Source organism: Eumetopias jubatus, unplaced genomic scaffold, assembly GCF_037043125.1.
Source record: "Eumetopias jubatus isolate StellerSeaLion01/CBP00866 unplaced genomic scaffold, mEumJub1_p1.0 scaffold_4, whole genome shotgun sequence".
Lineage (NCBI taxonomy): Eukaryota > Metazoa > Chordata > Mammalia > Carnivora > Otariidae > Eumetopias > Eumetopias jubatus.
Window position 1 is genome coordinate 145615572 of NW_028274810.1, and position 27731 is coordinate 145643302.

Genomic DNA, 27731 nt, shown 5'->3' on the forward strand with positions numbered 1-27731 from the left:
GTGGATAGAGACAATAAATTAAACTCAAAAACTGTACAAGAAAAATAAAGCAAGATAAGGGATACAGAACGACAGGGGTGGTTGTGTTACTGTATATATGGTGGTCAAGAAAGGCCTGTCTAAGGTGACTTTTAGTAGCGATCTAAAGGCGGTTAGTAAATGGGACATGCAGATTCTGGCAAAAGAGTGTTCTAGTCAGAGGAAATTGATGTGGCGGTATGTTTGGCGTTTAAGGAACAAGGTGGAGGTGTGTGTGGCTGGAGCTAGCCAGGAGGGGGAGATAAGTAGGAGATAAGGTCAGAGAGATAGCAGAGGACCAGATCATCTAGTCTTAGTAAGCCATGGTGAGCTCTTGAGCTTTTACTCTGAGTGAGGCAAGAAGTCATTGGAGGGTTTTGAGTAGAGGATTGATGTGGTCTGACATATGATTTGAAAGACTTATTCTTTGTTGAGTTGGGATTGTAGCAGGGCAAGGGTGGAAGCAAGGTGAACAGTGAGGTTACTTCCTTCATAGTACAGCTAAGAGATGATGCTGGCTTGGACCAGGGTGGTAAAGGTAGAGGTATTGAAGAGTGCTCAGATTCTGGATATAGTCTGTATTTTGTGTGATATGTGAATTATGTCTCAGTTAAGCTGTTATATAGTAACTAGTGAGTTAAGTTGGATGGGTTTAAAAAATAACAAAATGATACTACTATAACCTCTATGATGAAGACTTAAGACTTGAGTCCAAGCCACACAGCCATTAGGGGTAGAGCTGCTACTGTCCTTTCTTTAAGCCTTTTTTTTTTTTTTTTTTTTAATACTTACTGTCCTTCAGTAAGATTTTTGGAATGGAATTGAGGTAAATCAGTATGTTCAAATAAACGTATTTAACTGGAAGTCTTTATATCGACCCTCTCACTATAAATTTAGGTTTCAACTTGAGGCACTGTGCCTTTTCCTTTAAGTAGTTTTTGTGTTATCCAGGGCATTTAGAATGAGTGTATAACTAACCAGAGTACAAGTTCAAATGTGGGAGGTATTGAAATTGAGGTATATGGAGTGATAATACTCGCCTTATATTTTATTTTCTGGAACATTAGAATTACTTGGGAGACAGAAAATACTGTGCCTGGTCCTTACTTCAAATCAAGTAAATCAGAATCTTTTATGGGTAGAGCTAAGTTCTCCATGTTCTGAACTTCTTTTGACATGACTCGATTGGTCTTTGGTTCCTTTCTTTAAGGGTCAATAAGATGCTTCAGGCTCACCTTGTAATTTCTGTGCCCCAGGCCTAAAACCAGTCACTTGCCCTCATAGACCCTCCTGGTGTTTCAGACCTCCCATCTTGAACATGCTATTCTTTTTTCAATAACTTATTAACTCATTCATTCCTTAGGACTCAGTTTCAGTCTCATTTTTATTTTTTAAACATCAATTTGGGCTAAGTCATCTTATAATATCCAGTGTTCACATCTATTTTAGCACTGACACTATTTTATTGAAATGATCTGGTGTGCATTTTCCTATCCCATTAGATTCTAAGCTTCTTGAGGAATTTTTTTTTGTTTTTTTTTTTTAAGAAACTCTTATAATGCAGGTATGGATACATTTTATGTGCTCAAAAGTTGAACTGGTCACATACAGTAATTCTGATTTGGGAGATTGGGAAGAGAGTAGGGTGATAAAGTTCCTTAAGTTTGGCTCTTGTTCGCTTCTGATTTCTTCCATAGCCATATTTTATGAATACTTTTGCATTGTATTAAAGGGACATTATGTTTCAGCCTTGAGAGATGGAAGCCATGAAGAGAGGCAGATTGCAAGAGGCTATAACTTCAGCAGTGGTTCTAAATGAAGCCTTGGATCAATTTCAAGTAAAGTTTTTATAAGTTGAATATATAGTGGCCTTTATAATAAAAAATGTAAAAAGAATCTTATGCACTCTTGTAGACAGTTGCTGTTGTGAACTGGTATTTTGAATTTTTGAGATTCTGTACCATCTTTCAGTCTTTATTGTTACATGTCATTTTTATGTGAAGGTAATCATACAGTATAGACTGTTGTTTTATTTTTACATTTTTCATTTTCTTAAAAAATAAAACATTTCATTGTGGTTTTGTAATTCACATGTTTGTCATTTTTATGGCAATACGTTACTCCATTTTACTGATACGTAGTAGTTTAGCCATTTCTTAATTGTCTGGTATTTTTTGTTTGCAGTGTTCTACTGTTAACATAAAGTGAACTAGAACCACCTTTATACAAAAAGCTTTCCATTTTCTTTTCTGGAGACTGAATATGCATATTATAGAGGCTTTATCTTATAATAGAATTATCTGTGGTGGAAATTTAATAGAAATACAGAGGTAGTGTGAAGTAGTTAAGGAGCCGGGTAGTCCTGCGTTCCAGTTTTGATAGCCGGTTTCTAGCTGTATGACCTTAAGTAAGCTAGTTTACCCTTGTGGGTCTCAGTGGTAAATTGGGATTAGTAAAATAGCTAGCATCATTGTACGTTTATAGTGCGGTAGATGCTGTTGTACGTATTGTACATGTATTAGCCCATTTAAACTTCAGAACAGCTCTATGCAGTAGGTACTATTATTCCCATTTTTAATATGTGAAAACAGGCGTAGAGAAGCAAAATAGATCAGATAGCTACTTATAATGGTAGTGTTACTATGCCAGGGCTCTCTAGAGCTGCCTCAGATCTCTAGAACTGGTTCTCTTATTCACTCTGTTCTGGGGACACCAGCCACATCCCTTCCCTTAATTTGGTTCCTAGGCAGGTAAATTGGCCTTTATTGGACGGATTAATGATTATTGAAGTTCCTGAACTGGAGTTGGAGTGAATTATGAGGTCATGCCCGCAATACTTTAACCCTGTGCTTACTATAAAAGCTGCACCCTAGGAGCAAGGTTCGCTCTGGGTTCTAGTATTCTCTATTTCAAAGTTGCATTTGAGGGAGTGGTAATAAAAATGTAGATTTGTATTTTTGTATTAACATCTAGTAGGCTTTTTGTTATCCTTTCCTCTCCTTCCCCACTTCCATCTCCTTTCCTAACTGTTTGTCTTGTGAGGATTTAACTTCTTCATTGCTAGGCAGGTAGAGTGCCAGTCTTTTAAACCCAAAAAACAACCCGAAAAATATCTGGTCCAATATCCTCGCTTATATGAAGAAACCGAAGCTGCACAATCAGCAATCAGAGGATGATTGAGAGCACAAGCCTATTTTTCTGACTTAGGTCCAGTGTTGGCTTTGTTCTGTTGTACTGTTTGCCATTTTATTTGTATAGTCTTTTAAAAATTATCATTGCTATATATCCATTTCAGAAGCTATCTATATTTATTTGACTTAGTAGCTTGCTGCCTATGTATTATGTTTGCTATTAGGAAACAACTATGTTTGTTTAGTTCTTTGAAGTTTTACAAAATGCTTTCTCATTCTTTATCTCATTTATTTGTTATGAAGATAACCTTTTGTTCCTATACCTGAGGTTCTTGAATAGTGGCCGAGATTTCTTTGTTATTCCGGCATGTCCGTTGCTTCTGTACATTCACAAACCTAGCTACCTTCACTTCAGACGTATGTGTTCACTCACTCCATGGAGATTATAAAGTGCAGGCATCATAGTTTCTCAGATCCAGCTCTTTCCACATCTGGGTGCTCCTGGAGTCCAAAGGCATGAAATTCCAAGCATGAAGACAATTAGTCGTTTTGAGGCACTTGAATTTCTTGGCTTCTTTAGACTACTTGTGATCAGGGAAGTTCTTTTTAAAACTTAATCAGAGGTTCAATATGTAGTTAAGCAACACATTGTGTAGAAACAAACACAAGGATAATCATATCATTTATTGTACTAACATTCTTCAATCAAATGGTGTTAGAGATAAGATAAATTATATGGCTGTAATGTGTGTCCATGTGATTTGGTTGGTGGCAAGGAAGAGAGTGAATTGTTAGTCTAAGGCTGGCCACTGATTGCCAAAACTTTCTACAGCAAGGGCCTATTACCTAATTAGCTGGTACAAAACCTAGAGATTCTTAAGAGGATCTTTTATGATTCGTGATTAGGTTAAATTAGTTGAACAAAGTTAAGTCTGTGAGAAAGTCCTCCCATTTGTTATTGATTATCTAACCTAAAGAAATGGAAGTGGAAATTAAAGGTATAGTGGTTTTCTTGGAGACTTTTAGAGTCTACACTTGGTAGATCATATAATAAGACTTATTTGTTTGAACTGTATGCAGTTAATTGCTTGTTTGAGAATAGAATGTGAACATTTTAGGATCGCTTTATGATAGTCCTGGGTAAATAGGAGTTAGAGTTAAGTTTTTTATCCTTGAGTTTCTAATAGCTACTGCCGAGGTGAGCCTTATATGTTAAGATTATCTGAAGATAAGACTGCAACTCATTGGCTCAAAGTTCAAAGGAGAGCATTAGCTACAAGAACATAAATCACTAAGTTGTTATCCATCAGTTTGTAACAAGTGCAGATGAACAACATTTATCTAGACAATCTAGTATCATTTACCTATAGTTTGAGGTCAGTCTATGTAGGGGCTTATGTGGTGCTTTGAACTGTTTTTGTGGAGATGAGAGTTCAAATATATTTTTATTCTTTAATCTGAAGTAGCAGGTGGTTTTGTGTGCCTTTTCCAGCATCTGATATTAACCCCATTTTGCCCATCCTTAAAGCCAGATTAGGTTCTACTTCAACTATGGAGTGGAGATTAATTAGGTTATTTACAGAAGAATTTTATTTTCTAGCACTTCATTGTTTGCTGTTTGTTTTATGTGTTAGTTTTCTACCCCACAAGTTAACTGTGGGCTCCATGGCTTTGAGATATGTGTCTTATTTTAAAATCTGTAATAGCAGGGCTCACAAAGTTAGATAACTTGAAGGAACCATCAGGTAAAGTAGATAATTGAGCCAGGCTAAATGAGGCCCATGTAAAAAGGAGAACATACATCCTGGGTAAAGTCAGCCTAATTCCAGCAGATTCTTGCCTTATGGAAATGTGGACTTGATATTGCCTGAACAAAATAAGTCCGCTGATGTTATTTGGCCTGTGGCCTATCAGTTTGCTACTTTATTAGAACATAGTTTTGAACACACAGAAAGTACTTGATAAATGTCATTTGATAGGTGCTTGTTGTGTCATAAAACTGGCTACACTGCTTTTGAAGGACTATGTTAGATGTAAATACATGTAATATGATGTAAGATGTGTAAGACAGTTGTCTTCTATTAAAGGCTTTTCCCTTTTTTGAAAGAAGATGAATACACTAATAAAGAGATTAACTCTTACCCTAGAATCAACAGGCTTGGATGTTGAATCTTCACTCCTTTGTCCACGGAAGTCCTTTGGATCACTTTCCAAGTTAGAAACCGGTGATAACACATTGTAGCAAATTGCTGCATATTGTAAGGGCTTTCAAAAGAATGATGTGGTGAATTGTTAGAATACCTGAGTGCCTTGCAATACTACTTTAGTATTGGTTTTTATTTCTTGAATTCTAGAGTAATCTTTCATTCTTCTTTTTTCCCACCCCTCCCAAACAATGTTGTTAGGGTATATTCTTGGTTCTTCCTTTGTAGTATCTCCTACCGTATTTCTTCCATTTTTATTCCTATAGAAACCATGCTAGTTTGAACTCTTCATTACTCATTTTGGGGCACCTATACTAGCCCTTAACTGCGTTTTCCTTTCCATATTTAGAGTGTCTCCAGGGTTTTGGTTTTTGTTTAATCTACTTTTTGGGTCATAAATGGTCCAATCAAACACATGCACGCACGCGTGTGCATGTACACACACATACACACACACACACACCAGGAAAAAACCCTTCTTTTCAGATGTGTACTTTCTTGCTGACCAAACTTCCATTCCCCTTCTGATCTTCTCATTTCCTAGTCCCTTACTGTGTAGTCAGTTGTTCTCTGCTCCTCCTGGTGGTCTGTTCCACTCTCTTGCTTTTCCTCACACTATTTTTTCTTATTAGGAGAATGACCTCTCTTCTATGTGCCTTATATCATTTCTCTCATTATTATACTGTTATTTAATTCTTTTGTTGTTTGTGCTTTGATTGCCAGACTAGGTTAGAAGTTTGTTAAGGATAGTGGCTGTATTTCCTGCTGCTTGTTTGAGCTCCATTTAATGCTTAACACCATGCTTTGTGTATGGCAAGCACTTAACAGATATTTCTGAACTTGATCATTACTTTATGTTTTCCTTCATCTGTATTTTTTATTGTAGTAAAAATAGTAAAATATACACAGCATAAAATTAACCATTTGAAGCGTACAGTTCTGTGAAATCAAGTACATTCACATTGGTATACAGCATTCACCATCTACCCATTAAACACTAACTCACCATTCCCCCCTCCCCACAACTCCTGTCAACCACCATTTCACTCTGTCTCCATGAATTCGACTACTCTAGGAACCTCATATTAGAGAAATCATATAATGCTTGTCCTTTCATGACTCAGCATAATGTTTTCAAGGTTTATTGGTGTTGTAGCATGTGTCAGATTTTCTTTTAAGGTTAAATAATATTCCGTTGTGTATATGTTTTGTTCATCCATTCGTCTGTGGTTTGACACTTGGGTTGCTTCCATCTTTTGGCCACTGTGAATAATGCTGCTATGAACATGGGTATACAAATATCTGTTCTATTCCCTGCCTTTACTTCTTTTGGGTACATCCTCAGAAGTGGAATTAGGGGATCATGTGGTAACTCTGTGTTTGATTTTTTTAAGGAATTGCCATACTGCCTTTCAAGCAACTGCACCATTTTCCATCTCCACCAGCAATCATGAGGATTCCAATTGTTCCACATCCTTGCCACCACTTGTTATTTTCTGGCCTTTTTTTTTTTTTTTAATAGCCATACTAATGGATGTGAGTGGTATCTCATTGTGGTTTCGATTTGCATTTCTTTACTGATTAGTGATGTTGAGTACCTCTTCATGTACTTATTGGCCATTTTATGTTCTTTGAAGAAATATCTATCTGAATTCTTTGCCCATCTTTTGATTTGGGTTCTTTGGTAATTTTGTTGTTGAGTTGTAGGAGTTCTTTATATATCCCAGATATTAACCCCTTATCATACATACTATTTGCATATTATTTTCTTCCATTTTGGGTTGCCTTTTCACTTTGTTGATAGTGTCCTTTGATGCACAGTCTTGAATTTTGATGAAGTCCAATTATCTATTTTTTTTCTTTTGTTGTCTGGACTTTAGGTGTCACATCCAAGAAATTATTGCCAAATCCCATGTCTTGATGCTTTCTCCCTATGTTTTCTTGTATGTTTTATGGTTTTAGCTCTTACTGTTATGGCCATTGATCCATTTTCAGTTAACTTTTTGTATATGGTATAGCATAAGAATCCAAATTCATTTTTATTGCATGTGTATATCCAGTCTTCTCAGCACCATTTGTTGAAAAGACTATATTTTCCCCACTTAATCGTCTTTCCCTTATTCATATTTCATTGAATGACCTTCAACTTTATTGACTGTCACAGTTGTGATGTAATAGTAGTAGTGCTTGATACATTTGTTTTAACTTTATTATGTTTTCATTTTTTATATCTTTTCAAAGAAAATGATGTTTTAGTAATAGTATTTTATTAGGAACTATTGTAGATACCCAAGAGAGAAGTTAATTCATTACATACAGTGATTTCCTAAGAACACTAGGGATTGATTCTCTTGGTTCCAAAAGGATGGCTGGATAGCTAGGAGGACAGGGATGACAGGAAGACTTTATAAAACTTTTGAATTTTGAACTATCTGAATCTATTTAATTAGTAGTAAGATATTAATACTAAAATCATTTGTAATAAACTTAAGTGTTATATTACCTTCAAAACTTTTTATTTGGAACCCTGACTCATGTATTTAGAAAAGGAAATATAAGTCTTGGCTCTATTAGTATTATTTCAAATCACAGTAGTAATTTTATTTATATTTAAGTATTATGGATTGCAGAAGCAGATTGGACTGCTGCTATCCATTTTGAGCAGGAGTACTTACATAAAACTGAAGTGGGAAGTAAATCTGGCACACAGTGGCAATATCAGGGAATACATCTGTTTAATTAGAGAATGTCCTTAGTTTGGTAAAACGGTTAGAATTGCAGTCTTCTTTGGCGACTGATTAAAAATAATAGATAAAATAAAGAATGATGTGCTCAATGAGCTACAATTCAAATAGAGGAAATTTAATGGGAAATGATTACATTAGTAGCAGATGGACTTGCTTCCTGAATTGCAATCTTACTGGAAATCCTAGAACAGCTTAAATTTGTTTTTCAGATTTAGAGTCTGATAGAAAGATAGAGAGATTTGTTTCTTTGGTGTGCTGTTGTGATTCTTACTGTGTATTTTGGCTATTTCATTTTTGCTAGGCTATTTTTATGATTCCCACGAATCCACCACCAACGTTCAGGAAGCCAGAACTTTGGTCTGATGATTTCACCGATTTTGTTAAAAAGTGCCTCGTGAAGAATCCTGAGCAGAGAGCTACTGCAACACAACTTTTACAGGTCAGTGCTTATGCACCTAAGGGAAAGATATTTTCTTTATACCTTGTACCTGTCTCACATTGACCAGAATTGGTGTGGGTTTTATTAACTGATTTTTCAAGATGTAAACCCCTGAGGAAATAGGGATTGACAAAGACATATACACCATCATTCTTCTCCTATGTGTTTTCTTTGTCTCCTTTTTTTCTTTTCTGTTTTCCAAATTCAGTCTTCTGTCTTTTCCTTTTTTTCTGTTTCTTTGTTGTTGTTGTTGTTGTCAACTCTTTTCTCCAAAGTTGTTTAAAACAAAATTTCCAAAGTGTTCTCATTTCAGAAATGAGTTATTTTCTCCACTGTTACTGTTTTTCGTGTTCTTTTTTTTTCCTGATGTGTTACTCCTTGACCCAACATTTCTTATTTGACTTTTTGATCTACCATAAGGTATATAAATACAAGATCCCTGAGCTCCTTGAAAAGATCTCGTGTTGTGTATACGTACTGGTTACAAGATTACCTAAATCCTCTTAGTACTCGTGGTATGAGTAGATTTTATATCCAGAGTATCAGGAGGTTGTTGTTGTTGTTGTTTTTTTAATCTGCCTTGATATTTAATGCATTTAGAAATAATTTTAACACTTTTAATAAGTATTTGTGTCTTTAGTTTCCCAACAGAATTGGCTTAGACCCCTAAGCTAATAATAAGTGTGTCTCACATTAACAAAACTTGATATTTGGAAATTAATTCTTTTTTGACCCAGCAGTTACACTTCTAGAAATTTGTTCTACAGAAAAATTTAACCATGTGTGACATAACTTATGTGTAAAAGTATTCATAGTACATTGTAATGGCTAAAGATTGGAAACAACATAAATATCTGTCAATGACTTGGAAGCAACCTAAGGTTCACTGAGAGGAGTGATTGGCAGAATATACACACCTCCACGCACATATATGTATATATCGTTGTAATTTATATTATATTCATTATAATATTCACTCATATATATCCACCAGTATGTTATATTAATATATAATAAATAATTATATAATTATATATTTCATTATAATGTCTTTTTTTAAAAAAGATTTTATTATTTGTCAGAGAGAATGACAGAGAGCACAAGCAGGGGGAGCGGCAGGCAGAGGGAGAAGCAGGTTCTGAGCTGAGCAGGGAGAGGAGGATGAGGGCCCCATCCCAGGACCCTGGGATCATGACCTGAGCCGAAGGCAGACGCTTCACTGATTGAGCCACCCAGGAGTCCCTGTAATGTCTTTCATATATAAATCATGCGTGTGTGTATGTGCCAGTGCTTGCCGTGGAGTAGCTCTGGAAAAATAATCAAGAAACTTACCTCCAGAGAAAGTAACTGTATGGCTAAGAAGCAGGAGTAGGGTGGAGACATATATTTTTCTGAATGCTCTCTTTGAGCTTTTGAATTCCATGTTATATGTAAATATTGCTTTTTAAAAATTAATTAATTGAAACATTTATTTTGAAATATTAGCATTTCAAAGGAATTTTGAGCACATAAATCAAGGGCTGATTGGTATTATTATCATATTGAGTATCTAAATTATTCAACCCCAAGGAAGGCAAGAAAGGGGAGGGGGAAAAGACAAACGAAAAAGTGGGACAGATAACACAAAAAATGATGGTGAAAATGAATCCAAATATATCTGGTAACTGATTTTTAGATAATGTAACCAATATTTCTTTGTAGTCTTTTTCCATAATATTTTCTAAAGAAATTCTGGTTTGTTTTTTTTTTTCATTTTGAGTTTTTAGGATAAAAAAGCATTTAAGAAAATATTCTAGGGGCACCTGGGCTGAGCATCTAACTCTTGGTTTTGGCTTAGGTTATGATCTCATGGGTCATGAGATTCAGCTCTGTGCTCAGTGGGGAGTCTGCTGGAGATTCTCTCCCTCTTCCTCTGCCCCTCTCCCTGCTCTCTGTTTCCCTCTCCCAAATAAATAAATCTTAAAAAAAAAAAAGAAATATTCTAGTATAATTCCTTCATTTTGTGGATGAAAGTCTTGAAGCCCAGAAAGGTTAAATGACTCACTGAAGATCACACAGTGAACGTGACTGTTGTGGGTTTATTCCATTTGTCCCCTAGTTCCACTCTGTTTTCTGCCCAAGAAGTTGACCTGTATGGGCTACAATAACAAGCTCTGTTACCCTCTAGCCTCTAGTTGGGTTTGGCTCAAACATCTTTCTTTATAACAAGAGCAAACTGTCCAGCTAATTTTGTATCATTCTTATGAGCCAGTATTTGCTTTCTTGGTTTTTTTCCTGTTGTGCTATTGTCGACCATTCAAGGCCCTTTATTAAAATGTGCCCTTCTTTGTCTAGCTTCTTCCTTTTTCTTTTTTTTTTTAAGATTTTTTTTATTTATTTATTTGAGAGAGAGAGAGGGACAGGGAGCATGTGATCATGAGTAGCAGGGGCACAGGGAGAGGGAGAGATAATCTCCAGCAGACCGTGCTGAGCGCAGAGCCTGCAGCGGGGTTTGATCTCATGACCCTGAGATCAAGACCTGAGGTGAAACCAAGAGTTGGGCACCTAACTGACTGTGCCACCCAGTCATCCCCCTGGCCTAGCTTTTTTTGTTTTGTTTCCCATTGTCTTTTATTTATTTTTTTGTTTTTTTATTTTATTTATTTATTTATTATTATTATGTTATGTTAATCACCATACATTACATCATTAGTTTTTGATGTAGTGTTCCATGATTCATTGTTTGCGTATAACACCCAGTGCTCCATGCAGTACGTGCCCTCTTTAATACCCATCACCAGGCTAACCCATCCCCCCACCCCCCTCCCCTCTAGAACCTCAGTTTGTTTCTCAGAGTCCATAGTCTCTCATGCATGGTTCATCTCCCCTGGCCTAGCTTCTTAACTGACCCCTTGCTACCTCCTTTCTTTTCCTCTATAAATTCTGAAATAATAGACTTGTAGTTTCTTATAGACGTGGATGGAACTAGAGGGTATTATGCTGAGCGAAATAAGTCATTCAGAGAAAGATATGTATCATATGATCTCACTGATATGAGGAATTCTTAATCTCAGGAAACAAACAGACCATGCTTTTTCAATCCTCTGTACCTTTTCTCACACTCTTTCCCCCACCCCAACCTAGTTTAAAAATCCCCTTTACAAAGTCTCCTTCTTACTCTTTGTCTAATTGTTTCTAAAACAAATTAGGTACTCCTCCAGGAAACCTTCTTCTCATCCTTGTTTAGGCTAGTTGTCATTCCTTGGTGTTCCCATAGGTCCATATCATCTATTGGTATCCAGTGCTTAATACATGTGTATTAGATAGAATAATTGTCTTGAGTCTCATTAGACTCATTTGAGTCTTATTTTGCTAGATGCCTAGAAGCCATTCTGTCTTTTTAAAGGAGTTTTGCACATGTCTTACATATTATAAATTGAATTATGACTCTCAGAGGACAATCTTATTACCAAGTTTCAGTGGACACAGCCATAGCTTACCTGTATAGATTATACCATGTTGATTTCTAGACCCTGAAAAAGAAACAGTTTTAAAAAAAGAAATTCATGCTGAATTATTATAGTGGTTTATTCTCCGTGGCACAACATAAACAATTGCTTAAATTTGAAAGAATCATAGAGTGAAAGGATCCTTTGAAATTGTTAGTTAACTCAGTAGTTTTTAAAAAATGAGGAAATTGAAACCCCAAAGATATTAAAGGACACAGTTCAAGTTCAGCCTAGTGGCACTAAAGTTGCTGATGGGCAGCCTCAACCTAAAGTCAGCTCCTACCCCAGGATGTCCTTCTCTGAGCATGTGAGGTTGACTGAGATCTGCCATTATTTGAATTGACCCCTAGGTCAATTCTACCTTGTTGTCCCTCCCATATACAGTAGTCAAAATACTTTCTCTTCATACATTAAGCTCTATATCAAACTGTGTTATAGTGTTTGCTTTAACCATTAAACAATTGAGAAAACTCAAGAGAATAAGGGAAAGCTATTGTATTTACACTATTTTTGCTTTTCCATTGTTCTTTCTCCTAATGTTTCACAGTCCCTTTATTCTTTCCTTTCTGTCTAGAGGACTTCTGTAAGCCATTTTTTTAAGGTAGGTCTGCAGTAACAAATTCTTAGTTTTCCTTCATCTGAGAATGTCTGGACTTCCTCTTCTTTCCTGAAGGAAATATTCTTATGTTCTGTTGATCTTTATTAAAATGTCTATTGATGTATAATTATGAAAATTACATTTTGAAACTGTATTGCTGCCTCAAAAGGTTATCTATCTCAAATTGTGCTTGTAAACCGTCCCTCTACTTTCTCTCACACTTCCCCAGACCCCCTCAATAAAAAAGTCATTGAAGGGGCGCTGGGTGGCTCAGTTGGCTGAACATCTGACTCTTGGTTGTGGGTCAGGTCATGATCTCAGGATGGTGAGATTGAGCCCCACATCGGGCTCCACACTGGGTGTGGAGCCTACTTAAGATTCTCTCTCTCCCTCTGCCTCTCCCCCTGCTGACTCATGTGCTCACTCGCTCTCACTCAAAAAAAAAAAAAAAAAGTCATTGAAAACTCTGGTCTATTCTGGTGGTTTCCCTTCTGTTTATAAGAATTGTAGCAAACTCAAATATTTTAGCTAGATCAGGATGATACAAAAAAAAGTTAGAAGTTTTATACATAGTATAGAAATGAGACAATATATTCTGAAAGTATTTTTCTTTTATTGCTGTTATTTCTCCATTGGAGATGACTATATTATTCAAAACATAATAAAGTAAAAAATATGTAAAAAGTAACAAAGTTTATTAAAATTAATTAAAATTTGTATGTATCACCAAAATAATTTTATTTTTACATGTAATATAATCACCAATCTCTTACTTTTTATGAGAGTTTTTAATTAATTTTTAATTTTTTAAAGTTTTCATTTAAATTCCATTTAGTTAACATACAGTATAATATTAGTTTCAGGTGTACAATATAGTGATTCAACACTTCCACACAACACCCGGTGCTCATCTCAACAAGTGCATTCCTTAATCCCCATCACCCACCTCCCCTCTGGTACTTGAAAATCACCAGTCTTAAAAATTTTTTATCTTTTTCACTATCTAATCTATACTTCCTTTGGGCAGTAATATTTTTAAGGGTAATGTAGTTTTATTTACAGGATTACGTTTTTTAAAAAGATTTTATTTTTTTAAAGATTTTATTTATTTGACAGAGAGAGACACAGCAAGAGAGGGAGCACAAGCAGGGGGAGTGCGAGAGAGAGAAGCTGGCTTCCCACTGTGCAGGGAGCCCGATGCGGGGCTCAATCCCAGGACCCTGGGATCATGACCTGAGCCGGAGGCAGACGCTTAACGACTGAGCCACCCAGGCGCCCCAGAATTGCATTTTTTGTGCGTGCTTTAATGGTTTTCTAAAATCAAGTAAACCTAAAAACAAAATCTCAATTTCTAAAGCAGCTGAAATATTCTCTTTTCTTAGTGTATACATTTAATTCTGGTTGAAAGAACAGTCATTGAAGTCTGTGATCCTGGTTAGCATTTATGCGTTGTTTTAACATATTTTAGGCATAATTCAGAGAAATCTTTTGAAATTATACCATTGAATTTTACTTTTCCAGCATCCTTTTATCAAGAGTGCAAAGCCTGTATCAATTTTAAGAGACCTGATCACAGAAGCTATGGAGATCAAAGCTAAAAGACATGAAGAGCAGCAGCGAGAATTGGAAGAGGAGGAAGAAAATTCGGTTCGTAAATACCCTCAACAAGTCGATTTTTTTCTTCTAAGTCATTTTTAATAACTAACATAATTATGCATCACATTTTATGATGTCTAATGCTTCTTTTCTTCACTAATGATGTTTTCCTTGTTTTAAGTTACACATTTTTTTTCTGGTTTAAGATCCAGAGATGAATACCTCTTGGTATTCAGATAGTTATAAAGTCTGAAAACACAAATATTATTTTTTTACTGATTAAAAATGTCATTGATAATACTATATTTTCCCATAGAAGTTTGTTTTAATCTTATAGTTAAACAATTAGTATTATTTTGCTAATTTACATTTAGTTTTTTTTTTTTAAGATTTTATTTATTTATTCATGAGAGAGAGAGAGAGAGGCAGAGGGAGAAGCAGGCTTCCCGCTGAGCAGGGAGCCCGATGCGGGACCCGATCCCAGGACCCTGGGATCATGACCTGAGCCGAAGGCAGACGCTTAACCATCTGAGCCACCCAGGTGCCCTACATCTAGTTTTAATTTCAGAGACTGATTATCCAGTTGGGATTTCTTTTGAAATTCTTTTACCCTTTTCACCAATTATTAAACCTTGTGTCGTAAGGTATCCCAGGACAAGGACAAGTGTACATCTTTGCAGAGCTGATTTTTGATCTTTTTTTTTTAGATATGCAATTATATCAGTTAATCATTTAGCAGTGACTGTGGACTGCCTGTTGAGACGGATGTTTTAAACTTATCTTCTAGATGTAAGATTTTTACTAATGAATCCACCATTCAGAATTTTAAATAACGTCTTTATAAAGATGGTTTTATTTGTAGCTTTGGGACTGTGTATTAATTCTATAAAGTTCAATAAATGATATGGAATGAGGTAAAGGCCTTGGTTCTTGCTTTCAAAGGGCTTTATAGTTCCCACCCTAGGTTCCTGTGTGTTGATAGATACAGTTATTGATTTCTCTCCAGTTAACATTTGTAAATGTTAATCTTTTTTCTAGATTTTTTTTGTAGTTTTAAAAGCAGTACATTTTATCTTTTTAAAAAAAGTAAGATTGGTCATGTATATATGTTATTATCCCATTTTGCAGATGAGTGAATTTAGGTTAGGAGAAAAGTGACTTACCAAAGTTCACAAAACTAATGAGGAACCAAGAAGAAAAGTACGTCTTTTACTTGTAAGCTCCCATATTTGTTCATTAATACTTTATGCTCACTTTTCAGTCAAATGTTACCAGTACTTCAGAAACAAACAACATTGGCTTATCAGAATTACATAATTTCTGATAAGTTTATATTCACAAAAACGTCTAGTTTTTGCCCTTCTGTGGTGGTACCCATCTGCCTTTCACCTTATGCAAGCTTCATATGAGTGCTGGGCTGATAAACTGCCTTCAATTAGCTGTCATTGGACACGTGATTGTTTTGCTTTGTTCTGTCTTCCCCACTTAATTATAGGCCAGTTTCCATTTTTTTTCTTTTTATTAACATATAATGTATTATTTGTTTCAGGGGTACAGTTCTGTGATTCATCAGTCTTACACAATTCGTAGCACTCACCATAGCACATACCCTCCCCAGTGTCCATCACCCAGCCACCCCATCCTTCCCAGCCCCCTACATTCCAGCAACCCTCAGTTTGTTTCCTGAGATTAAGAGTCTCTTATGGTTTGTCTCCCTCTCTGGTGCCAGTTTTAATTTTTGGTGGATAAAGAACCATTGATTACTCCAGAACTTACTGACTTTTTACTAGTCTTAAGACCTTGCTATAGTCACTTTGATGATTTTCTGCTGCTTCAGTGATCTCTTTCTTCACTATTTTCCTCTCCTCTGCTGAGCTCCAGCCACATTGATCTTCTTTCAAATTTTTTATTTTTAATGTGCCAAAAAACTTTCCTCCCTCTGCTTGAAACACTTCTTCTTGAATACCAGAGTCACTTGGTTCTTCTCATCTTTTGAGTCTCAGCTTTAAATATCACGTGCTCCAAAACTTAGCAGCTTAAAGCAATACACATTTATTAATTCATGATATCTGTAGATCAGTTATTTCAGAAGTGGCTTAGTTGGATGATTTTCACGGTTTCTCCAGAGGTTGCAGTCTAAGTGTTGGTGAGAGCTGTGGTCATCTTGAAGGCTTGACAAGGGCTGGAGTTCTAAGATAGCTCACATATATGGCTATTGGTGCGCTGCTTCCATTCCTTGCCACGTGGGACCCTCTCTAGAGCTACTTGAGAGTCTTCACAGGATGGCAACTGGCTTCTTTTAGAGTAAGTGATCCAAGAGGAAATCTCAGTGCTTTTTATTTTTATTTTTTTAAAGATTTTATTTATTTATTTGACAGAGAGAGAGAGAGAGAGAGAGAGCACAAGGAGGTGGAGTGGGAGAGGGAGAAGCAGGCCCTCCGCTGAGCAGGGAGCCTGACGTGGGACTCGATCCCAGAACCCTGGGATCATGACCCAAGCTGAAGGCAGACGCTTAACCAACTGAGCCACCCAGGCGCCCACTCAATGCTTTTTATGACATAGTCTCAGGAGTTGCACACTGTCCCTTCTTCCACATTCGATTTGTTAAAGAAGTTACTGGTCATAGAAAATAGTGGAGTGGGGAGCTCCAAGAATCTGTGTCTCCACAGATTTACATGCCTGCCACCCCCTGTTTTCTGGCTCAGCAGCCGTGAGAACAGCAGAGAGAGGTGGTAGGGGAGAGCAGTAGGAACCTTGTTCTCAAAAAATTGTGGTTTTGCATTTTGCATTTTGTCCTGTCTGGTGGTTCCCTGAGGGACCAGCACAGAGGCTTGCCTTTGTTTTGGGCCCCTTCAGCTAGAGCAGCTTCCTGGATGTGTCTGTCAAAAACATCTAAATTTATGAGTGCTAATAAACAAGTTTAGCACAGTGCAGGGTATAAGATCAACATAAAAAATCAGTGATGTTTTCATCAGAATACATTTTTTTTATTATGTTATGTTAATCATCATACATTACATCATTAGTTTTAGCAAGCAGGTGAAAGACTTATAGAGTGAAAAGTACAAAACATTGCCGAAGGAAATGAAAGAGTACCTACATCTGTGGAAGGACATCCTGTTTGAATGGATTGGAGGACTTAATAATGTTAAGGTAACAGTATTCTCCAAAGTGAATCACAGATTAATCCAATCCCTACCAAAATATCAGTGTTGTTTTTTTTTTTTTGCAAAACGGAAAAGCCAACCCTCAAATTCAAATGGAACGAGGGGACCCCCAAATGGGTAAAACAATATTGAAAAAGAACAAAGTTGATATACTCACCTCCCAGTTTCAAAACTTAACATAAGGCTGTAGTAATCAAATGTGGTACTGGCATAAGGATAGACATACAGACCAATGGAGTAGAATTGAGAGTCCAGAAATAAACCCATACATCCATGGCCATTTGACTTTCAACAAAGGTATAGAGTCTCTTTGGTGAAAAAACAGATGGCACTGGGACAGCTTGATAGCCACATGTAAAAGAGTGAACTTGGACCCCTACCTCTTATCACATACAAAGGCCTTTTAATATAAGGCCTAATTGGATGGATCAACAAACTAAATATAATGTTAAAACACTTAGGAGAAAACAGAAGTAATCTTCCTGACTTTGGATTTGGTAATGGGTTCTTAGAAGACCAAAGCATGAGTAATAAAAGAAAAAAAATAGAAAAAATTTATCAAAATTTAAAACTCTGTACATCAAAGCATATTATCAAGAAACAAAAAGATATCCTATGAAATGGAAGAAAATATTTACAGATTATGTATCTGGTAAGGGTCTAGTATCCAAAACATGTAAAGAACTCTGGCAACTCAACAACAGAAATACCTAATTGAAAAATAAGGAAAGGATTTAAGTAGACATTTCTCCAAAGGTATACAAATGGCCAACAAGCACATGAAATGAGGCTCAGCAACATTAGTCATTAGGGAAATGCACATCAAATCCACAATGAGATATTACTTCACACCTACTAAGGTGTGCTTTGATTAAACAAACAAAACCAGGAAATAAGTGTTGATAAGGATATGGAGAAACTGGAGCCCTCATACATTGCTGATGGGAATGTAAAATGATACAGCTGTCATGGAAAACAGTTTGGAAGTTCCTTAAAATGTTAAACAGAATTACCATATGATTAGCCATTCCACTTCTAAGTATATACCCAGAAGAATTGAAAACAGTACTTAAATACTTATATATGAATGTTCATAGCACTATTCACAATAGACAAAAATAGATAAATTGTGGCATATACATACAATGGAATATTATTCAACCATAAAAATAAATAAAACAGTGATACATGATACAATGTATACAATAAACCTTGTATCATGAAGTGAAAGAAGCCAGACATAAAAAGTTATATTGTATAATATGAATTAACTGAAATAGGTAAATCCTCAGTGACAAAAATCAGATTGGTGCTTGCCAAAGACTGGAGATAGGGAGTGACTGCTTGATGAGTGAACTATTTTGTTCTGGGGTGATGAAAATATTTTGATACTAGATCGAGGTGGTGGGTTGTATAACATTGTGCATGTACTAAATGTCACTGTACACATAAAAATAATTTTATGTTACTTGAAGTTCATTTCAATTAAAAAATAAAAACAAGTCACATAGTTTGCCTCACACTTAAGCAGAAGGAGAAGTAGACTCTACCTTTTCAGGGAAAATTTCAAAGAATTTATAGACGTGTTTTAAAACTAACAAGAACTGTCCTATTGCTGCAAATTATTTACATTCCTTGCCCACGCATGGAATGGGTATGTTCACTACCTCTTAAGAACTGTCTCTTCTTCACTCTTAAGTATTATCCCTTTACATTATCAGCTCTCAGTCCGGAATTTCATCTTCTAAATCACATTCGGTAAGAGATGAGAATCCTTTAGTCTAGTGAAGACTTGTAAACTAAAGATTAGTTACCTGCCCCCCACATACTTAGTATACAGTGGTGGGTCAGGCATAAGATTATCATCATAGATAGTTCTGTTCAAAAAGAATGAAGACAGGAGGCACATTAATTAGTAGTCCATGGCAATTTTGGAATCCAGCCAAGAAAGTGTTAGACGTTCCTTGATTATTTCAGTTCTATTCCTGCCCTGTTTCTCTACGACCCTTTGCTATGCACTCTGAGTTCTTGATTCTACTCTGTCATTCTTCCTTTTTCATGGAAGCTATTCTGTGTTTTGATCTAAATCATGTTCTCATCCTGCTTCCTACCTGCAGAAGTTTGAGGGTTCAGCGTCCTGTTTTCATTTTATGCTGTCTCTGTCCTACTGAGACCATGCTATGGTGTTTCTGCCAAAAAAACTGTGGGTGTCCTATAAATCTTATTGTGGTTCACTCCATTAGAACAGGTGACACTCATACATTTTGTTGAAATAATCGCTTCTTTACCTTGGGCTCCTGCTAAGATGGCTATGGGGCAATGCCTTTAAGCTTCTTAAAAATCCTGTTACCTATCTTGGCTCTTTCTGAAGTCTTAGCAGAGGACTTTACAGTCACCTCTGCAGCTTGATTTTTAAACACTGTTTTCTGAATGTGCTTTGGATTTGATGTTTGCTTAGAAGCCTTTTCATAATTGTAGCATTTTTTGCTGTCTGAGAGGCTAGGAATTTACAAAACCAGCAAGTCCTGATTTCTTTTTTGTTTAATTGTTCTTTCTTAAGCTTTTCTCTTTCCTTTTGCATTTTGTTATAAGCAGCAGGAGGAAACCAGGCATCACCTTAAACACTCTGCCTGGAAATCTCCTTAGCTGGACTACCCAATTAAATAGGTAGATTTTTTACTTCCCTGGTTACTATACACAATGTCCTAAATTTTCAGCCACAGCATAATAAGAATATCCTTTTTTCTAGCATCCTGTGTAGTTCTTAAACTCTAATTAGCCAATGATTTTTAAAAGGCTAGTTTTAAGTTAGTTGGTGTGGTTTATTGAAATATTATACAGGCACTTGAATGACTGTTTAAATATTTATACAGTAAAAGAGTTAGTGCTTATTGTTTTTAAGTAAGAGAACAAGGGAAACATTCCACATGTGGTATGTTGGATGATTACTTAAAAGCAGAATGGATGGTGCTAATAAGTTGAATTTATGAGATAAGGCACCAAATGCACCATTGACAAGCAGTTATTTTTAAAGTAGATTAAAAGATTGACAAAGTTTACAAGAGTCGCTTTGTCACTGGAGTTTAGGCATTTCCCACGCAGATCAAAGTGTTAAGTAAAATACAAGGAGTTGAACAGATGTAGAAGCATGTTATATTAAGTGAAATGTTAAGTAAAAAAGCGGGATACTTCTTGATGTTACATGTGTGTGTGTGTGTATGTGTGTGTGTATATATATGTATATGCACATATATATTGTATGCATGTATCAGGCCCTTTATTTTAACTTCCATCTAAAGAAAGTTGTTTGATTTTGTATTAGTTTAGTAATGACTCAAAGAAAAAGATTTTGCCTATTAATGGCCTGAGACTATGTCTTAGAGGTTCTGTTTTTGGAAAAGAAATGGGGACTTTCTGGTGACTTCTTTAAGGTCCGAACTCTCAGCTTCTCAGGCTGTGGTCCTTAATGTCTTGAGGTGGCATATCTAAATGACTCACTGAAGCAGTAATTCTCAGCATGGGCGTGGGGAGAAATCCAAGGGTGCTTTGAAAAATTCACTCCCCTACAGATGATGATACAGCCTCCATATGAGCATTTCTCAGAACCTTCCTCCTTCTCCCTGCCCCTGTTTAAAAAGGGAACTTCAAATCGGTCTACGTGGTGAGAACCTTTTGAACAAGGTAGAGAATAGAACAGCAGAATCAGCTTCAGTCAGTCCCAAGCCTGTCATGTACATAGTTGGTTAAATGGGGTGGGTAGACTTGATCTCAGAGTGCGACAAACTTGGAATTAAGTCCTCATTGTGTTCCCATATAACTCTGTGTCTTTGGGCAAGTTGCTAACCTGTCCACTTCACTTTCACCATTTGTAAAAAAGGGAATTAATGGTAGACCACACTTCATAGAGTTCCTGTGGGAATATAATTTTTAAAAATATATCTAAGCACTTTAAAACAGTGATATATTTAAACAGTGATATATTTAAAAATATATCTAAGCACTTAGAATATAGTATGCTCAATAAAGTTTAGCTCTCATATTTATTAATGCTACTACTTGTACCAGCAATATTGCTTTTTAATTCTAACATTTTGACCAGGTTTTTTTTTGTTTTTGTTATTGTTTGGTTTGTTTCATTTTTGGTTCCTTTGGTAGTTGTTGCTGCTGCTACTTTTGCTATTCAAAGGGCCACCAACATGATGTCACTGATCAGATCTGAACCAATATTTATATTCACAATTTCTTTTTAAGTATTTTAAGACATTTTAAGTGGCCACATGTGTTTGGAAGAATTGGTAGAGATTTTTGGAAACCTGCTTTAAGCTTTTATTAAAAAGTATATTTGAAGAAAAAGAGTAAAGAAAATTTATTCTCATTCCTTTACGTCCTGAAAGTGAATTAGATTTAGTAAGGAACATTTATATTTGAGATAAAATTTATCGATGAAAATTAAAATTCTTTAAAAGAATTGATTACTTGCTATTTCTCATTTTCCTCATACAGTTAAATCACAATTTTAAAAAACCCTACTCAGTGTTTATGTAGTTATGACTATATAAATACTGTTTGCAGAGAAACATTGTAATATATTTTGGTTACATGTTCTTTCTTTCTGTGATTTCTAGAACTAATGATTGTCTCACTTTTTGTTACTGTTGTTTGTTGTTGTTAATTTTTCTATGGACCTATCACTGATTTTTCTCCAGTGCTTGATCAGTTGTTACCCTAAGACCTCCCTTCAACATCATCCCACGAATTGCCTTTTGTTCTGTTCTGTAATGGATCCTCTCTTCCCTGTATCTTGTGTTTCTTGTTTTACTTCCTCATTCTGATGGGCCCCATCTCCCAGGAGCTTCCAGATATTAGCAGGTTTCTCCGCTCCCCCACAGCCCCCCCCTTCCCGGACCTTGTTTATTTGACCGTGTCTTTATTCTGCCTTTACCCTTGAGAGATTGAGTATAAAATTCTTGATTGGAAATAACGTTCCCTTAAAATTTTGAAGGCTTTGTTCTGTTTTCTAACTCAGCAGAAGACAGATGACAATCTGATATCTGATCTTCTGAATGTTTTATGGAAGATTTTTAGATCTTCACTTTTCTCTATTATTTAAAACTTTCATGATAATGTGCCTTGTAGAAATGTTTTCATCATTGTGTGGAGTGTCTTTTGGCCCTTTCAGTTTGGAAATACCATTAAGTGCTGTGTAATTTTATGTTTGTTTTTTCATGGTACTTTTATCTCTTCTTTTCTCTCTACTCTTGCTTATTTTCTCTCTCTCTGGCACTCCTTTTATTTGGTGATTGGACTTCTTAGATTTATCATTCAATGGTTTTTTTCTGTTTTTTTCTCTTTTTGTTTTTTCTTGGAGGTCTTATCAAGACCTTCTATTTTTTTCCCCATATGAACTATTTAATTTCCAACATGTCCTCCTCTTCCTCATTGTTATATTATCACTTTGAATTTTCTTTTGCTTCCTACCTTGTCTCTGTTTCCTTTGTTTTCATCTCTGACTTTTCACTTTATGGACTTTCTTCAAAGGTCTAGTGATTGTATTATAAGTACTAAAATTGCCTGTTGGACACTCTGTATGTAAGAGTAGAACTAGTTGACTTGCCAACCTTACTGTAAAAGATGTTAGGATCCACTGCTCTGAAGCCTGAATTTGCTTGCTTCTTGTGACTTCTTTCCTTAAAAGCTTAAGTTTTAGATTTCTTTGGTCTGGTGAGTTAGCTGCTACTTACAGATTTATCTGCTTTCTAGCTTCCAAATTTTTGGACATCTCCTGTTTGCTCTTTTCTCCTCTCTCATGATCTCTGTCTTTATGAGTTTTCCCTTTTCTATGCCTTTATAATTTTGGAAGAGTTTTGGGAGGGATAGGCTTAAACCCACATGCTCAATCCTCCATTTTAGTGGAAACGCTTACCATTTGTCATTTCTTGGGTGTTCTGAAATCATAATTTGAAATATTGAGTTTTAATATGGTATTTAATATAGATAAATCGGTAAAACTCCATATATTATAATAATTATAAACTTGAGAGGTGCCTGGGTGGCTCAGTCATTAAGCGTCTGCCTTCGGTCTAGGCCATGATGTCAGGGTCCTGGGATCAAGCCCCATATTGGGGTCCCTGCTCAGCGGGAAGCCTGCTTCTCCTTCTCCCACTCCCCCTGCTTGTGTTCCCTCTCCTGCTGTCTCTCTGTCAAATAAATAAATAAAATCTTAAAAAAGAAAACAAAATGAAACTCCTTGAGTACTCATAAATTAGCACAATTCAAAGAAAAATTATAGTCTGTTCTGTTCTGGTTTATTCTGGACAGTTTGTAATAGTGACCTAAGAAGGGAAGGGAAGCTTCTAAAAGGTAACATTACACAAAATCAGGGCAATTTAAGGCAAATTAGTAGTTGATAAGAATAGAAGTAAATGAGTATTTCTCTTTTTTTTGAACCACTGTGTCTGTTACAACTATTTTTCTTTTTTTTTAATTTATTTTTATTTTTTTAAAAGATTTTTATTTCTTTATTTGAGAGAGAGAGAGAATGAGAGAGAGAGCACGAGAGGGGGGGAGGGTCAGAGGGAGAAGCAGGCTCCCCGCTGAGCAGGGAGCCGGATGCGGGACTCGATCTCAGGACTCCAGGATCATGACCTGAGCCAAAGGCAGTCGCTTAACCAACTGAGCCACCCAGGCCTAAAACTAATTTTCTTTAGATGGTGGACTAAAGAAAGGTATACTCTTGGACCCTCCAGCCCCCAGCATTTGAGACTAATTATAGAATAAAGAACCATCATCTGATTGATGCTACATTTGTCTTAACATTTGTATCTGTGATGTCAAGGTTGTTTGCTTTGTAACCTCTCTTTATTTTCATTTGTAACCCATCTTGGTGACGTTTGGCTCATGAAACTTGCTGATTTTTTTTTTTTAATTTGCTCCAATTTGAGAGATTCATTTGGCCAGTATCTGCTAGTTATAGTTCTGGAGACTGGTTACCTTTTAGGATATGCCAGGAGTTTTTGGATGGATATTTTGATATCCTAGTTGTTTTCATTGATGTTTTTCCCCATTCTTTTTTCTTCCTTTTTGATTATTTCAAAGATGATTTTTTTTTTTCAGCATGTAGTGAGCTTTGTACTGCCAAGTTTTATTTCTGCATTTATTTTTTTCCTGGAGGACTGTATTGTTTGACAGCCTTTATGGTAGCTGTCCTTAGCCCTGACCCTGGATTGGTCCTTTTCCAGTGAATGGGCTAACAGGACACAGAGCCATGTTGGCCCTGGACCATTGGAAAATTTTATAAAGCTAAATTTTGAGATAATGAAGACTGAATTCTTTTCCTGATTCTAAAAACCTAGAGCTGTGAAATTCACCATATTGAGTTGCTACATTATAAGAGACATTTATATTTGATATTCAGTATTAATACTTAAGCTTATTGTGGATCCTGCTTTTTCCATTCTCAGTGAGTGCAATTTCCTGAGAATTTATGAGTTATACCCGTATCACTTATAATTTTTCCAAATTTAATTTTCTTCTACATAGTTCAGCTTACTACAGATGGAGAAAAATTTGTGGCCTAAAATTAAATAGATATTTCCATCAACTCTCAATGTGACTTTTGAAAAGGAAACAGTTTATGATAACCATTTCAAGATATGTTGTTTTTAAAAATTTTTGTTCTGTACACCTGTGTCCTGGGTAACTATTATAAACAACCCTCCTTAAATATTTTTTTTTTGTTCCAGAAAGGTATGGGACATGAGTGGAAATAGTGCCTTATGAATTTGATTTTTATACATATTAATAGAAAAAGCTAGTCTGATGAGAAGACATTCTGACAAATTGACATGTTATGATAGGTGTTGAGGTAATTGTACAGATTTTAAAAATTAAACAAATTGCAAACAGAGATTTCTTTAGCAGGTTAATCCCAATATCAAGTTTTTGTGTTAGTTTTAGCATTGCTAAACATGACAAAGGTTTTTTTTTTTTGGCATTTCTGAGCGTGTGATATAAATTTGGTGCTGAGATGGGTCAGCTGTATAACATAGTAAGAAAGAATTTGTTTCCTAGATGTTAGTGAAAGATATTCCCAAATCTGTAGTGTGAGATGATTAAATAACATAACTATATTTGTTCATATTTACTGTAAATACTTAAATTGCCTATAGAAAGTCCACTTTTTAAGTGCATCTGCTTATAGAGTTGCTCTTTCTATTCAGTAGAACTTTAAAAATACAATATTTTGTTGTCACCAAGGAGCATGAATAGCAGAGTATAAAGCAAAGGTATGTGGATTGTTTCTGCCATATAAATTTAAAAAATCTTATCCAGTAAAGGATGCCATTTTAAAAATAGGACGGGCTTCTGTGCATTCTTTTTTTAAAGCATATACATATTGAAGTTTGCTAAATATATATTTCTTGTTATGTCACAATATCACAAATACATTCTGTCAACATGACTTGTTGATATTACCCATGATCACCTGGCTGAGGTAGTGTTTATCAGGTTTCCTCACAATAATATTCTTCTATTCCCCTTTCCATACTTTCACACTTTGGAAAGAAATCATACTATACAGCCCACACTTAAGGAGTGGAGAGTTATGCCCCTTCTGTTTGAGGGCAGAGTGTCTATATAAATTATATGGAATTTTTCTACATAGGAGATTTGTCTATTCTTCCCATTTATGCAGTCATTTGTGTCAGTATTGATTCATGGTTATTTAATTGACACTTTGCATTTGAATTTAATACTTCTTTATTTATTTTGTTACTCAAAGTGTTCTAGCTTTGACCATTGGGAGACTTTTCTAATTGGCACCTTTGTCTCTTTGACATACCCCCATCATTGTGGGGTTTTTAGAGTTTTTGTTTTTAGTATTTCTTACTCTCTGACACTGTAAGATACTTATATATCTTGTGTACTTCCTGCCACAATCCTAGAATCCTAGGAGCCTAGTTCCTTTAATTAGAGAATGGCATTCAAACCCAAGACCTAGACTTGGTGTGCTTATTGCTACTGTGGGATGTTATAGACCTTCTCAGCTGACAAAGCAAATGGGTTTATACTAACCTGTGTATAAACACATACCCATAAACTCTACGTCTGTGTGTGTATGTATGTGCATTTTGTATCAATACGAAGCTGAACATGAGTTCATACTGATACCTCTGGCTCTAACCCATTACCACAGGGATCATTCTATGTGCCTCCCCTTGCTTGTTTATAACCTCCCACAGCAATGGTGAGAAATCTGGCTGCCATCATCTACTACTCCTTTGCTAAATACTTCAATTCCTGTATACATGTATAGTGGTTTCAGAATTGTTAATCCATAGCCCCATGGGAAACAACTTTATCAACTAGAAAACAGTTCTTATGTACAGTTCTTTTTATTTTTAGTCTTACCGACTTGACTCACTTCCAAGGTTACTCAGTTTATTGGTACCTTTTCAACTTACCTCCTTCAGTGAAGTTCTTTTATACATTTGTAATACAGTTAGATTTGTGTGTGTGTGTATGTCACACTCTGCATCCCATTCTGGGATTTCCTGACCTTTTAAGAGATTTTTAAAAATTTATGTACATTCAAGTTCAGTCTTTATGGTGTAAATGTCTATGGGTTTTGACAAATGTGTGGTGGTACATATTTACCATTGCAGTGTCATACAGAATAGTTTCACCACCCTAAAAAATCCCCGTGCTTCACCTATTCAACTCTTCCTCTACCCTTGAACCCTTTGTAATCACTCATCTGTTAATGATCTATAGTTTTGCCTTTTCCATAATGACATATAGCCTTTTTAGACTGGTTTCTCTCACTTAACCAAATGCATTTATGATTCAGCCATGTCTTTTTGTTAGCTAGTGTTTTCACTGAATAGTATTACATTGTGTGGATGTACCAGTTTGTTTATCCATTCACTTACTGAAGGATATCTTGATTACTTCTAGTTTTTGGCAACTATGAATAAAGCTGCTGTATACATTTGCATGCTGACTTTTATGTGGATGTAAGTTTTCAGATTAGTTGGGTAAATACCTAGGACCATAATTGCTGAATTTTATGGTATGTTTAATTTTCTAGAAATTGTCAAACTGTCCATTTTGTATTCTCACCGACAATGAGAGTTTATGTTGCTATGCACGTTCACCAGCAATTCATAGGAGTTAGTGTTTTTGCATTTTAGTCATTCTAATAAGTGTTTAATGCTATCTCAGTGTTAATTTGCAATTCCTAATGATAGAGATGTTTGGCATTTTTATATGCTTATTTGCCGATTATATATCTTCTTTGATAAAGTGTCTGTTTGGTACTTTCCCCTGTTTTTAAAATTTGT

General features: G+C 35.8%; 1 protein-coding gene across 1 annotated transcript in view; it reads left to right on the forward strand.

The window, feature by feature from the left end:
* The window catches only part of STK3 (serine/threonine kinase 3), a 267876-nt gene that overhangs the window by 143410 nt on the left and 96735 nt on the right, over positions 1-27731 (forward strand). Inside the window, exons 7-8 of the mRNA XM_028113356.2 lie at positions 8402-8539; positions 14147-14272. Of these exons, the coding sequence (XP_027969157.1) occupies positions 8402-8539; positions 14147-14272 (264 nt within the window). The remainder of the gene's footprint in view (positions 1-8401; positions 8540-14146; positions 14273-27731) is intronic.